This window comes from Phyllostomus hastatus, unplaced genomic scaffold (genome assembly GCF_019186645.2).
Source record: "Phyllostomus hastatus isolate PE091 unplaced genomic scaffold, TTU_PhHast_1.1 phas_scaffold_182, whole genome shotgun sequence".
Taxonomy (NCBI): Eukaryota; Metazoa; Chordata; class Mammalia; order Chiroptera; family Phyllostomidae; genus Phyllostomus; species Phyllostomus hastatus.
Genome location: NW_025334013.1, coordinates 17,451,526 through 17,465,906, shown reverse-complemented (window position 1 = coordinate 17,465,906; position 14,381 = coordinate 17,451,526). Strand labels below are relative to the sequence as shown.

Genomic DNA, 14,381 nt, shown 5'->3' with positions numbered 1-14,381 from the left:
TCCTCAAAGGGCCCTCACAAAACCCAGCCTCGTCGGGAACTACTCACAGATTTTCCTGTAGCTTGGTGGAGTCCTGTTTAGTTCCCAGTTGGCTCATTAAATTCTTTATTTGGGCAGCTGAGGAGAAGGAGGAAAAAAGATTTGTTAAAAGAAAAAACAGATTCATCATGAGCACCCTGTCTAAAGTCAGCAGTTTTTTTCCACATCCTGAATAAGTACATGCAAATAGTAAGCTTGCTATGATCAAAACCTTGGCATACACATTCCCTTAAATTCTGAGGTTCACCTTTGTCCCATGGAGTATGTCTTTAAGTGGAGGGTGGTGGTTTTATTCATCACCCCCAAAGAACCTCCAAACTTTTCCGGATTTCCCGTGGCACTAGATAAAAATTTAATCACATTTAAAAGGGCCCTGAAGCACGGGCTGCGAACCAAAGTGTTGCAGGTTCAATTCCCAGTCAGGGCACATGCCTGGGTTGCAGGCCATGGCCCCCAGCAACCGCACATTGATGTTTCTCTCTCTCTCTCTCTTTCTCCCTCCCTTCCCTCTCTAGAAATAAATAAATAAAATCTTAAAAAAATAAAATAAAAAATAAAAGGACCTTGATACTAAATATAGGCCCTGGCCAATGTGGCTCAGTTGGTTGGAACGTCATCCCATACACTGAAAGGTTGCAGGTTTGATTCCTGGTCAGGGCATATTCCTGGGTTTCAGGTTCAATCCCCAGTCAGGGCACATATGAAAGGCAACCAATCTATGTTTCGCTTCACACTGATGTTGTTTTTTCTTGCTCTCTCTCTCTCTCCCCTCCCTCCCTCCCTTTCTCTCTAAAAGTAATGAATAAACGTCCTTGGGAGAAAATTACAAATTAATAAAATTTAAAATAAAATGGCCTCAATACCAAATATCACAACAAAAACTACAATCCTCTAGTACACAATGTTTTACAGCAAACATTTTTGGAAAGACATGTATATTTATTATTAATAAAAAGTTACCAATGCCCTGGTTGGTACACCTAAGTGGGTTGAGCGCCAGCCTGAGAACCAAAGGGTAGCTGGATCAATTCCCAGTCAGGGCATATGCCTGCATTGTGGGCTAAGTCTCTGGTTGAGGGGGTGTGAGAGGCAATCTATCGATGTATCTCTCACACACTGATGTTTCCCTCTCTTCCCTTCTCCCTTCCCCTCTCTCTAAAAAATCAAAATCTTTTAAAAATTATTTTTAAAAGTCTGTATCTATGAGACTATTTCTGTTCGTTTCTTTATTTTGTTGTTCAGATTCAATTTTTACTAGATGTATATCTATTGCCATTTTATTGTTCATGTTTTTTTACCTTTTCTCCTTCTCTCCCTCCCTCTCCTCCTTCTTTAAGAAGAACCTTTACTATTTCATGTAATACTGGTTTGGTGGTGATGAACTCCTTTAGCCTTTTCTCCTCTGGGAAGCTCTTTAAGCCTTTTGATTCTAAATGATAGCTTTGCTGGGTAGAGCTATCATCACTTTGCTTTTCATCACTTTGAATAATTTCTTGCCAATCCCTTCTGGCCTACAACATTCCTATTGAAAAATCAGCTGAGAATATTAAGGGAGCTCCCTTGTAGGTAACTAACTGCTTTCTCTTGCTGCTTTGAAGATTCTCTCTGTCTTGAACCTTTTGCATTTTAATTATAATGTGTCTTGATGTGGACCTCTTTAGGTTCATCTTGCTTGGGATTCTCTGCATTTCCTGGACTTGTATGTCTCTTTCCTTCACCAAGTTTTGGAATTTTTCTGTCATTATTTTTTCAAATAGATTTTCAATTTCCTGCTCTCTCTCTTCTCCTTCTACCACCACCTGCCATGATGCAAATGTTGGTACACCTGAAGTTGTTCCCGAAGCTCCTTATACTATCCTCATTTAGAGGGCTCTTTTTTCTTTTTGCTGTTCTGACTAGGTGTTTTTTGCTTCTTTATATTCCAAATCACTAATTTGATTCTTGGCTTCATCTACTCTACTGTACTGTCAATTCCTTGTACATTATTCTTCATCTCTGTTAGCATATCCTTCATTTCTGACTGGTTCGTTTTTATAGTTTACATGTCCTTTTTTATGATGTTGAAGTTCTCATTAAGTTTGCTGAATATCTTATAATTACACTTTGAACTCTGCATCAAGTAGATTGCTCATCTCCATTTGGTTTAGTTCTTTTTCTGGAGTTTTGTTCTGTTCTTTCTCTTGGGACATGTTTCTTTGTCTCCTCATTTTGGCAGCCTCCCTGTGTTGTTGTTTTTTTCTCTATGTATGAGGTAGAGCTGCTTCCTGTCCTGGGCTTGGCAGAGTGGCCCAATGCAGCAGGTGTTCTGTAGGGTCTAGCGGCACAGCCTCCCCAATCACCCAAGCTGGGCACTCTAGGTGCATACCCGCATGTACACCGTGTACACCCTACTGCTTAGCTGAGGTAAGAATTTACCCCTAGGCCTACTGGCTGTAAGGACTGGCTGCGACCACTGACCACAAACCACTATGGAGGATTAGCTGTTCTGAATAAGGGTTGTTGTGCAGTTCAGTTGTAATTTTGATGTGGTTGTGAGAGGATACAAGTACTGCATTTACTTACCCCGCCATCTTGACCAGAAGTTTCCTATTGTCTTTATCCACCTACAATAACATTCCTTTGGAATGTCAAAGTAATCTTTTCCAGACCCCTCAGGACATAGCCATCGCACCAGAGCACCAGATTGTGAGACCACAGAACCCCTTCTTCTTTTCTTGTCCACACACAACACACCTCTGTGTTGTAACTGATAACTATCCTATAAAGAAGTATGTGTCTCCCCCTTTACTTTTCATCCAGTCTCAGAGATATCCCTGCTTTGCTTTCTCCCACATCTCTAATCTACCACCAGTGGATTTCACGTAATCCCCCTAAAGTCTTCTTCTTTGATTCTAAAGTATCAAATAAGCTATAAAACCGCCATTCTCTTGACCATTTGCTCAATCCACTGAGATTTTGATTCCCACCAACTGATATCATTGTGGATCAAAAAAACTTTTAATAAGACTTTTTCTTAGAGTGAAATTTCTTTCGTGGACAGATTCTAAGTCTGATGAGACACAACGATTAAGCAACATCTTCTAAATGACCTTTGTGTGACTCTGCTCCTAAATGGACGCTACACAGCCTAGCCCTTAGCAGTAAGCACGAGTTATTTCTCCTTAGCCAAAACAAGCACTGTATCATAGATGTTTCAACCTCAAATTTATAAAGTCAAAAATATACAAGTTTATAGTACTTCAAATATGCTTTTATCTTATTTTCAGACCATACTGTTCTAGCAAATATGTAACTCCAATTTATAATGGAGATACAAGATTCACTTGATTACAGGAAAATGTAACCACTATAATTACTGCATTCTGCTAGTACAGCATTATATAAGGTATAAATCATTTTTCACTACTAATGTGTGGATATTCCTTATTATCTAAGTCAAATGGGAATCAGAGTATCACTAAAGCTATCAACTGGCTACAAATTTATGAAAGAGGCAGGCATTAGAGTTTACCGAGCATTTACTATGTGCCATTGGGCTACATACGGGTACTTGATATGGTATAATAAAAAGTATATTTGATCATTGTCACCATTTCCTGACACAAAGCACCTAAAACCCTTGGGCTTTCCTGAGTGATAAGAGCGTCTTTTGTTTTTCATAAAGAGCCCCTTTGGAACACACCAAGTTTATGCTAACAGGTGACTTGGGTGGGTCCTCTAGGCAGCCTTAGATGGGTGCGGCTGGTTACCAGAGTGACCAAGCGATTAGAAGGCTGGAACTTTCAGCCAGACGCACAGACCTCAAACAGGAGGAATAGTGGGGGGAAGGGTACAGATTAAGCTCTATAAAAACTCGTAACTAGATTTGATGAACTTCCCATTAGTGGAGACAGTGCTTGAGCTCAGAGGTGGCAAGGTAGCTCAGAGCCCTTCTCATGTACCTGCCCTAGGCATCTCTTCCATCTGGCTGTTCCTGAACTATAGCCTCATAATAAACTGATAACCTAATAAGTAAATGTTTTCCTGAGATCTGTGAGCTTCTCTAGAAAGTTAATGGAACCTAAGGAAATGGTTATGGGAACCTCAATTTCTGATTTGCAATTGTCGTGGGGTAAAGTCTTGGGGAATAAGCCCTTACTTAAGCTATGGAATCTGATGCTAACTCCAATAGTGTTGGAATTGAGTGAAACTGCAGGATACCCACCTGATGTCTGGAGAAGCTGATTACTGCTTACTGTGTGGAAAGCCCACATATCTAGTGTCAGAAGTAAATTATTGAGAGTAGAGGAAATACAGGAGTGTTTTCCCTTTATGCTTGATAAGTATGATCTTATTTGAACCAACAATCACTTTTTTAAAAAAAGATTTTATTTATTTTTAGAAAGAGGGGAAGGGAGGCAGAAGAGGGAGAAAAACACTGACGTGTAAAAGAAACAGTGATGGAATGCCTCTCACATATCTCCAAGTGGGGGGCCTGGCCCGCGACCCAGGCACATGCCCTGACTGGGAATCAACCAGCAACCCTTTGGTTCATAAGCCGGCACTCAATCCACTGACCCACACCATCCAGGGCCCAAATTATACAGTTCTGATCATGCAATTATGATTGGTTGGTATAGATGCAAATGAGGTAATTATATGCATAGTTTTGACTGAACAGGCAGGTCCCAGTCCCTCGGGAGAAGGACTGAAACCAGGGTTCCCTTGCAGTGGTTGACTCAGACAGCATAAACAAGCAGGATGGGGGTGGGAGGGTGTAGCGCTGTGAGGTCAGGCTGAGGTTCTTCCAGGTAATGAGTACATGAGGAGCTCCTGTCAGCGAATAGCCATTAGACAATTCTTAGTAATAAAATTTGGGCCCTTGGTTGACCATGAGGAGTCCACCTCAGCAGACAAATTACTTCTCGGGGTTCACAAGAGCTACAGAATTCATTAATTCAGAGTACCTACTACCCTGTTCTATCTTTGCTCTAGGAGACTTTGTTGTCAATAAGCTTATATTTTAAGGAAAAGAGACAAATAATAGCATATGTCAGGCAGTGATAAGTACTGTAAAGAAATAAATTCAGGTAAGGGCTGGAATGATGAGGGGTAGGGAGTGCATACTACTTTTTATAGGGTGGTCAGAGAAGAATTCTGACAAGGTGACACTGAGTAGACATCTTAGAGGAAATGAAAGACCCAGCCATGTAAATATCTGGGGGAAAAGCCTTCTAGCAGAGAGAGTGTTAAGTACAAACTCCCCAGGGCAAAAGCACGTGGCGTGGTGGAGGAACAGAGCAGAAGCCAGTGTGACTCGAGTTGAGACTGACAACAGAAGTAGCCAAAGAGGCAGAAGGGCGCCAGACTGTATAGGGCCTCATAAGCTAGTGCAGAGACTTTGGATTTTAATGAAATCAAGCCACTGATGGGTTTTGAGCAGAGTGTCATAACAAGCAGAATTCAAACCCAGGGCTAATTTCAATGGCTATATTCTTTGTGCCACATTATGTTCTATCAAAAGGCTGACGCTTGAAGGAAATAGAATGTAGTGACAGAGGGCAGGCCTCCACCTCCAGTGTTCCACTTAGCCCCACCTTGCCTATCTGATGCCTCCCTCACTTAATAGCTCTCTGCTCTAGATAGGCTGGCGTCCTTGCTCTAACTGGCTCCCTCCCCAACTTCCTCCCACCTTTGACAATATTTCTGGATCCGCATCAGAGTCCAGCAGTGCGCTAGGCACTCGGTGGGTATATAAGTAATTACTGATTAACTGAGTTAGCCTCCCTTTTATATCATGACACTTGCTTTCAAGAAGATGTGAATGAACATGAGCTGGCAATGAGACCAGAACTCTAAACCAGACCTGACCACTACCTAGGTGTGTGGCACTGTTCAAGTCATTTCATGTTGCTGGTCTCTTTGTAAGAACTATATATGATATTCAGGTTTAACTACCATATACTGAATACTTACTATTTGTCATAGTACTTTCTATTTGTGTGGGTAGATTTTTCTTATTAAATCTTTACAACTCTGTGAGGACTAAATGATCTCTAAGTACTCCCGCCACTGCTCAATGCTAAATTTCAATAATAACAAGGAAGCTCTAGTCTCAGAATGATGCTGTGTAACCAAGGAATGTTTTAGCAAGCCACAGTTTGGCTTAGAGAGGCTCCACCTGTACACCGACGGGACTGGGCTGCCTACATGCCTCTGGAGAGCAGGGACCACATTCTACTCATTTTTGTATTTGCATAACCACAAACACCCCTCTAGAGAATCACTGGTTGACTACATGGATGACACAAAAAGGTAGAGTATACAAAAGGTCGAGGACACATTTCATTTTACTGACTGTCTTTATAAAGTAGAGCATTCTCCTTAGAAAGTATGGAGATATGTCAAAGTATCAAGTTATTAATCATCTGTCAAAACTTACTGAATATCCTAGAGAGCAATGGGGATTTTATAGAATATGGGAAAAATCCATGAAAAACCAGCTGTTATTTCTATATTCTCATTTGAGAACTTTCTTCATCTGGTTTGTTTTTTACTTCTTTTGTTGAGATAACCTGAATTTGCGGTGTGTGTAGCAAGGAGGGCGCGGAGCCAGGGACGTGTGGGGTAGGGAGACTTTGCAGGATTGTTTGCTAGCTAAGCACCAGACTTAATCTAAGCCTCCACCAACTCCTTCTAAGCTCCTGATTATTAAGGTATTTTCCTAAAAGTTTCCATCAACACCAGGTATTAGATACCCCAAATTTCAAATTATAAGAACAGGAGTTTATTGGAACCCAAAGCTGCAGAATTTTTTGCACACTGCCCTCCATAACCACCAACATCTGGGATTTATTCAAAAATAGTGTCTCAATGACCCATTTATTTTATATCCAAGAACTGTATCCCTTAATAAACCTACAGCACACATAAAAAATAGAGTACATATATACTTAATTTTCACTTGAATGGATTTAAAATGTCAAAAAGTACAGTGATACTATTGGGAAAGATTTTTATCAAAATGGATTGAATCTAAAATAGAGTTTTCTGTTCAACTTGTTTACTGAGAAAACTTTATTCTAAGCATTCTAGTAAATTTGTTGCAACATTCTGGATGAAAATAATTAGGTATCTTCTATAAAATGCTACATAAGGGGTGGGAGGGAGAGGTGGAGGGAAAAGGCAGACAATTGTACTTAACAACAATAAAAAAAAAAAAAAAGAAAAAGAAAAGAAATGCTACATAATCCTGGAACCCAGATGACCAGGTCAAATGTAAAGACAATCATTCAGTTCCACATAAGCAAATTTTTTTTTCTTTAATCTTTATGGGTGCTTTATTCAGATGGCTAGTGATCTGAGAAGATGGCCAATTTTGTTATTTTTAAAACAGGGCTTCAATTTCTCCTACCACTGAATTTCATTTTTTTAAGGCTTGTTTATTTTTAGAGAGGGAGAGAAACATCAATCAGTTGCCCCCTGCATGCCCCCAGCCAGGGACCTGGCCCACAACCCAGGCATGTGCCCTGACTGGGAACTGAACCGACAACCTTTCAGTCTGTAGGCCAGCGCTCAATCCACTGAGCCACACCAGCCAGGGTGACTTTTCATTTTTAAAAGCATGTCCTGGCTAAAACTTTTAAAAGACTACAAAGAAAATCAATTTATTGTACATTACAGCTAATGTCCACCTAGGAACTACTCTAAATTGAATACTCTTTATGTTCTTTTAGCTGAGCTTTAAGCAGAATCTGAATCTCCAAATGAACTTTTATCCAAATCAAAGTCTAGTCATAGTGAAAGCAAGTACCATCACAGGTAGAAAAAAAAAATTCTCTTCATTTGACATCTAATGCTCTAATTCAGTGTGTGTGTGTGTGTGTGTGTGTGTGTGTATAAAATTCAACAACAAAAAAACCTACATTATCTACATTAAAGAAAATGTTAGCCTGAGGTGATTATGACAATGATGTCACTGTGTCTTATTCTGAAAATTAGGTTTACACTGTTTTCACACAGCTTCAATGAAAATGACCTGACTTACATAAATTAACCACTGTATTACAACAGTAAAGCTCCAAACTAAACTGAACATGAGTACTAATTATCAAAGGTATAATCTTCCACCTAACATATGACAGAATATGTAATGGTTAAGAGTACAAAATTCTGGCCCTGGCTGGTGTGGCTCAGTAGATTGAGTGCCAGTCTTCAAACCAAAGGGTCGCTGGTTTGATTCCCAGTCAGGGCTTGTACCTGGGTTGCAGGACAGGCCCCCAGTAGGGGGTGCATGAGAGGCAACCACATAATGATGTCTCTCCCCCTCTTTCTCCCTCCTTTTCCCTCTCTCTAAAAGTACATAAATAAAATCTTTTTTTAAAAGAAGAGTACAGATTCTGAATCACAACTGCCTATGTGTTGTTATTCCTGGTTCCACCACTTCCTAGCTTTTTGATCTTGAACAAAACGCTCCACTCCTCTGTGCCTCAGTTTCCTCACCCTAAAAATGAGAATAACAAGAGAAGTCTCTTGTGGTGGTTGTGAGGATGAGAGATAATATGAATCTAAATTTAGGACAGTGGCGCAGAAAGGACTCTATTAAGGATAGCTATTATTATCAAATGCAAGACCAAGTAAAATGTACTTAGCAATGATAAAATCAATTAAGTACATATTGAATGCCAACTACACATCCACTGCCGCACCAGGCACTGTAGCTAACTAAAGAGAAACACAATGCATGGTCTCTCTATTCCCACTAATAGCAATGTCTCTAGTTGGAATGACAAGGTCAAACTACATAAATTAATTAGAGAATACAGAATATAAGTGTTGAACTGTGAAAAGAAACTGCCTGCAAATTCAAAGAAAAAAAATGATAGTTAATATTTCCTAAACACTATGTTGCAGGCACTGTTTTAAATACATTACATCAATTACCTCATTTAATCCCCACAACCCTAAGAAATAAATATTAACTCCATTTAATAGATGAGAATATTGAGAAATAGAGGGGTAAAGCAATATGTTACACAGCTAGTAAAAAGCAGGTCTAGGATTCAAACCCAGGTAGTCTGACTCTTGAGTCTACTCACCTAACCACTACACTGTATTAGGGCAGGGAGCTCAACCAATACTACCACCATTTACTGAGTGGCTACTATGTGATAGGCACTATACTAGGCTCTTTCAAACAACCCATTTTGATAATTCTGTTCATTTGACAGAAGGGGTAACAGAGAAAAAGGGGAAATAACCTGTTCAAGGTTAACAGTGCACAGAGAACAGGGACTCAGTAACAGATCTACTGACCCCTAAAGCCCATACTTTCTGACTTCACTGTCCAAAGTAAAGAAGGCCCTGGCTGGTGTGGCTCAGTGCACTGAGTGTCAGCCTGCAAACCAAAGGGTCGCCAGTTCGATTCCCAGTCTGGGCACATGCCTGGGTTGCAGGCCAGGTCCCCAGTGAAGGGCACACAAGAGACAACCACACATTGATGTGTCTCTCCCTCTCTTTCTCCCTTCTTTCTCCTCCCTCTAAAAATAAATAAATAAATAAAATCTTTTTTAAAGAGCAATGGAAGGCTTAGTTATAGGCAGCAGGATTTAAGTATAACTCAAAGAACTGTATAATTTGGATAGCTAATGAGGTAGGGAAAGACATTACAGAAAGGAAGAACAGAACCAGCAAACGCCAGTGTTTAGGGATGTTAAGAAAGCAAGTCTGCCTACAGCAAAGAGTGAAGAGAAGTAGAAAATACGGTTAATTTGGATTAAGATGACAGAGAGGATAAAAGCAAGGTAGAATGTTAAGATCTGATAGAGCAAACAACACAGAACCACTGTAGGGTCTTCGGGAGGTGGGTGGATAACAAAACAGGACTTCAGACGTACTGCTGATGGCATTATCAGGATGAACTAGAATGGGAATAAGGGCACTGGGAGTATGCTGTTGGAATACACATGTTGAGATCATGAAAACTTAAGTGGGTGGCAATGAAATAAAAAGCAAGAGGAAAATGTGAAAATAACTTTGAAAGAAAAACCTACCGAATTTCTTGATAATCGGTTTTAAAAGTTCAACTGCTCTTTGTTTTTTTAGTAAATAAAATAGTATCAATAAATTAGCAACATTAAATAACAGAAATGCTGTTATTGCATGCCCTCCTTGGGGCATGCCCACTTGAATCTCCTTTTTGAGTGAATTTTCTTTTTCCTAAATTCTAAAGACCCCCACAAGACTTGCAACCAGAGCAGCAAAGCCCAGGAACAGCTTGTCCCAGGCTAACCCTCTGAATCCGCCCTGAAGGCCCCTTTTCTCTGACCTTCCAGTGAACTGACCACAGCCCCGCCTGGGCTCATTCTTCCCCAGAACATTTGTAGGGAGCCAAAGCACCCTAGGCTCTCTCTTGTGGCTTCTTCTATCCTAGGCCTTTCCTTGTTTCACTCTCCCCAGCTTTCATAAACATATCCTCAAAATCGAAATTAAAACAAAAAACAGAAATGCTGTTCTTCAATTTCTTCAGAGTTAACTTGGAGGCTATTAGGTTTTTTCCTATTTTGCCTCAGCAAATACTTGCTCAGACCTTTCACTCCACAACAGGCAGAGTCAAGCAGTTTCCCTCTGCACCAGACACATAACTGATAACAACTCTGTACCGAGCAGTGATCCTTAGCTGTACCTGTAACAACCCACGCAGTGACCTGCCACATTTCAGGCTGATATGCTCAGCTATTGCAAACCCATGTCTGTCGCTAAATGGGTAGGGAAAAAAGACAGCTATTCTCTCATATTTCCAACGGGTACAGGTTCTTGCAGGGCTGGATGGATGTGGATATACGTCTCGGCTCATGTTCAGAATGTACACTTAGCTACGACAGCCATGGCTTAGAGAGGTTTGGGGGACAGGCACTAGCCTGATAGTACTAACTGGGTAGACACAGTGTCGCCATACCAATTTCAAATTCCCAATTCCTCACCAAAAATCCCAAAGGAAGAATTCTAATTCATATTGCCTAAGGTAAGATGTGGCAGGTACTACATAGTACAAGGAGAATGCAGCAAGAGTTCCAAGATGGCAGAAAAATCTCATTCATTCAAATCTACCACATACAATTTATCAAGTATCAAGACCCTACATGATATGACCCCTGGCTACCTCCCTGACCTTATGCTCTCTTCTCTAACTGCAATCAAGCCTTCCTTGCTATTTGAACACACAAAGAGCTTTCCTCTTGCTATTCCCTCTGCCTAGAATGCCTTCCCCAGTACTCGCAGGGCTCTTGCCCTTACTTCATTCAGGTGTCTACTCAAATGTCACCTCCTCAGAGAGGCCCTCCTTGACCAACTTATCTCAAATAGCACACCCCCCATTCTCTATTCCCTTGTACTGCTTTTGCTTCATAGCACTTATTATTCAATATTATTTATGTATGTGTGTGTATATATATATACACACACACACACTTGTATGCACACACACGCGCGCGTGCGCACACACACACACACTATCAGTGAAGGGATTTTCTCTTTCTTGTTCCTCACTCCATCCCCGGCATGGAGCAGGTGCTCAAAGAATATTTGTTGAACAGTAAATGAACAAATCTATCACATGCTTGGGAGTGAGAACAGTACTAGAAATAAATACAAAGATGAATCAAGTCACATCCCATGGTTCAAAGACACTAAGAGTCTAGCAGGGAGGTAGGCACATCACAAGAAGACGAAGGTCAGCAGCCTTGGGTACGCCTCATAGTTTCCTATGCAGAGTTAAAAAGTGTTAACTGCTGTAAAACTGTAATATTAATTAAAAATTATAAAAAGGCTAATTGCTGATCATAAGAAACAGACCTGATTTCAGATTCAGGTTGCCATGTTAGCTGGGTAATTATTTATCTTTCTCAGCATGTTTCCTAATCTACAAAATTAAAATAATACTGGTAATTACAGGGTTGTTATAAAATTAAGATAATGCATGTAAAGAATTTTTCAGGGGGAGGGGGTATAAGGGAACTAAATGGTAATGGAAAAAATATAATAAGGATTATATATTTTTTAAAAAGGATTTTTCATACTGCCTGGCACACAGTATGTACCCAAATGTTAGTTATTAATGTATTTAATGGCTGACTCCAATGTCCCTTGAGCCCAATTCCCAAGCTTAAATCTTATCAATTCTATCACCAAAGAAGCCTTCTCCTAACATTTCCTTCCTTTCTGACTGCAGTGTCTCCCTTCCAATTCAACATATTCATACATCTACAACATCTACAACATCTATATCTACATATTCCTGAAGAATTAAATCCAACCCTCCCCTGCCCCCCAGTTTAGCACTTAAAGCTCTTCCTATTTGGGCACCAACTTACCTTTCCAACCCTATTTTCCACTACTTTGTGGAGTCTATCACTCTGGCCAAAGTAAATCACTCTACTTTTCTATATATATCCTATGCTTTCCCACTACAATGCCTTGTCCATTGTACCCCTTCCCGGAATACCCTTCCATTTTTTATCGTCAAAAGTTCAAACTCTTTCCACCATCTTTCCAGAACTAGCTCAAATGCCATAATGCCTTCCTTGACCCTTCCCAGCTGAAAATGATCCCACTCTCCCCTGAACACCTAAATAATGTTATTTATATCTCTTCTATAGCACTGATCCCTTTCGACTTTCTGTATCGATTATGTCCTCCACAGGAACCCTTTTGAAAGAATCCATGCCAGTTCCCACAGTACTTATCACATTGCCTGATACTCAAATATTATGTAGAATGATTTCACAAAGACATATTAAGATTAAATTTAGCCTCAACAGAAAACTTTTGGCTTTGAATCAGACTTTTTAAATCAAACTTGTATTACAGCTCCCTCACAGAGAGAAAACAGAACACAAAGTACTGCTATATTTCCTAGCCAGAGGTCATATTAATTTTTTTATTTCTGGATTAAACAGACCACATACTCTTCTTTCCACTTTTGAATCACCCAGTCTCAATCCCTTCCCATCAGAAACTTCCCACTTCTCAAATTCTACATGTTGTACTTAAATTTAAAAGCAAAATGATACTCTGTTCTTTAAAAATACTGAAAATAACTGTGCTCAGGGCCAACTAGTTCTGCCTATTAACAGTATGGCCAAGCTTACAAAACACACAATAACAAACAAGGATGATGATCACCATTTTTTCAAGTAAAGTTGCTGCTCCTCTCCTGTTTATAAGGATGAGCTGATTCCCAGGCACAAGAAATAGCCTATATTTGACTCATTCAGCTGGTCTCACTGACACTACTGTACTTGTGGGGGTGAAGTTTTAAGACAATGACCTTCTGAAATCCACCACCAGCCCTACCATGTCTGTCTTACTCAAGTCCCTGAGTTTCTCTGTGTATCAGATTTGTTCAAGAGTCGGTAAATAGTGAAGGAAAACAAAAGTTTCATCGGCTTGAAGTACAAAGATACGTGCAAATCTTTTGCTACAAAAGACAGAATAATATGAATTGAAATGTTTACGGTGAATTCTCTTCGTTAAAACGGAAGTTATCTCATCCCTCAAATACAAGTCATTGTATCTGGTTTCCAAATTATTAAAGGAAGAACTGTTTTTTAAGTCACCCAAACACACGCCCTCTCCACTTCCCTTAATTGAAAGCTGCTGATTCCCAAGGAGCCAGAGCTGAGCAGAACGTAAACCTAATGTCTACATCAGTAAAAAACTACCGATGCAAACTAGCCAAAGAGGAAAGAGAGGTGGGGGGCGGTGGCGTGGGGGAGGCGATGACAGGAAAATATTCGGCTGACCACTGCACCAAATCAACTCACGGATCTCGAGGTGACACACACACACACACATACTCCCACACTGGGGCTGTCAGGACTGATGTTTTGGCCCCAACATCATGAGGGCATAACTCTTAAGGAGAGACTCAAGCTTCCTTCCAGCTGGGGCTCGGGACCCTCGGGAAGCCTGGGCCTGGCAAGACTCGGAGATGACAGCTCGCCACCCCCAGAATGGAAAGCCCGACAGGTCTTCAGGTGAGGCCTTTGCCGCAGCCCGAGACGGGCTCCGCGTCGCGGCAGCTTCACCCAGGCCTGTCCCTGGGACGCCCCTCGCACCCCAGCTCTGTCCCCCGGCTTACTGGCTTGGCTGATCCGCTGTATATTGCCGCTGCATGTCTGGATGATGCTGCTGAAGTCCCGAAGCTGGGACCCCGAGGGCCCCGGGTTCCGGTACATGTCTAAGGGACCGTAAGACATAACGAGGAGCTGAAACTGACTCGCCCTGTTCGGCGGTCCCACCGGAAGCAGCCACCCAACAGGACCGCAGACTGGGAAACCGGGAAGAGAAAGGGCGGGGAAGGA

General features: G+C 41.0%; 1 protein-coding gene across 1 annotated transcript in view; it reads right to left on the bottom strand.

The window, feature by feature from the left end:
- STX12 (syntaxin 12) overlaps positions 1–14,381 on the bottom strand; it is a 32,791-nt gene extending 18,410 nt beyond the window's left edge. The window contains exons 1-2 of the mRNA XM_045859890.1: positions 14,159–14,381; positions 48–117 (exon numbers count right to left, since the gene is read on the bottom strand). Of these exons, the coding sequence (XP_045715846.1) occupies positions 48–117; positions 14,159–14,276 (188 nt within the window). The 5' untranslated portion in view covers positions 14,277–14,381. The remainder of the gene's footprint in view (positions 1–47; positions 118–14,158) is intronic.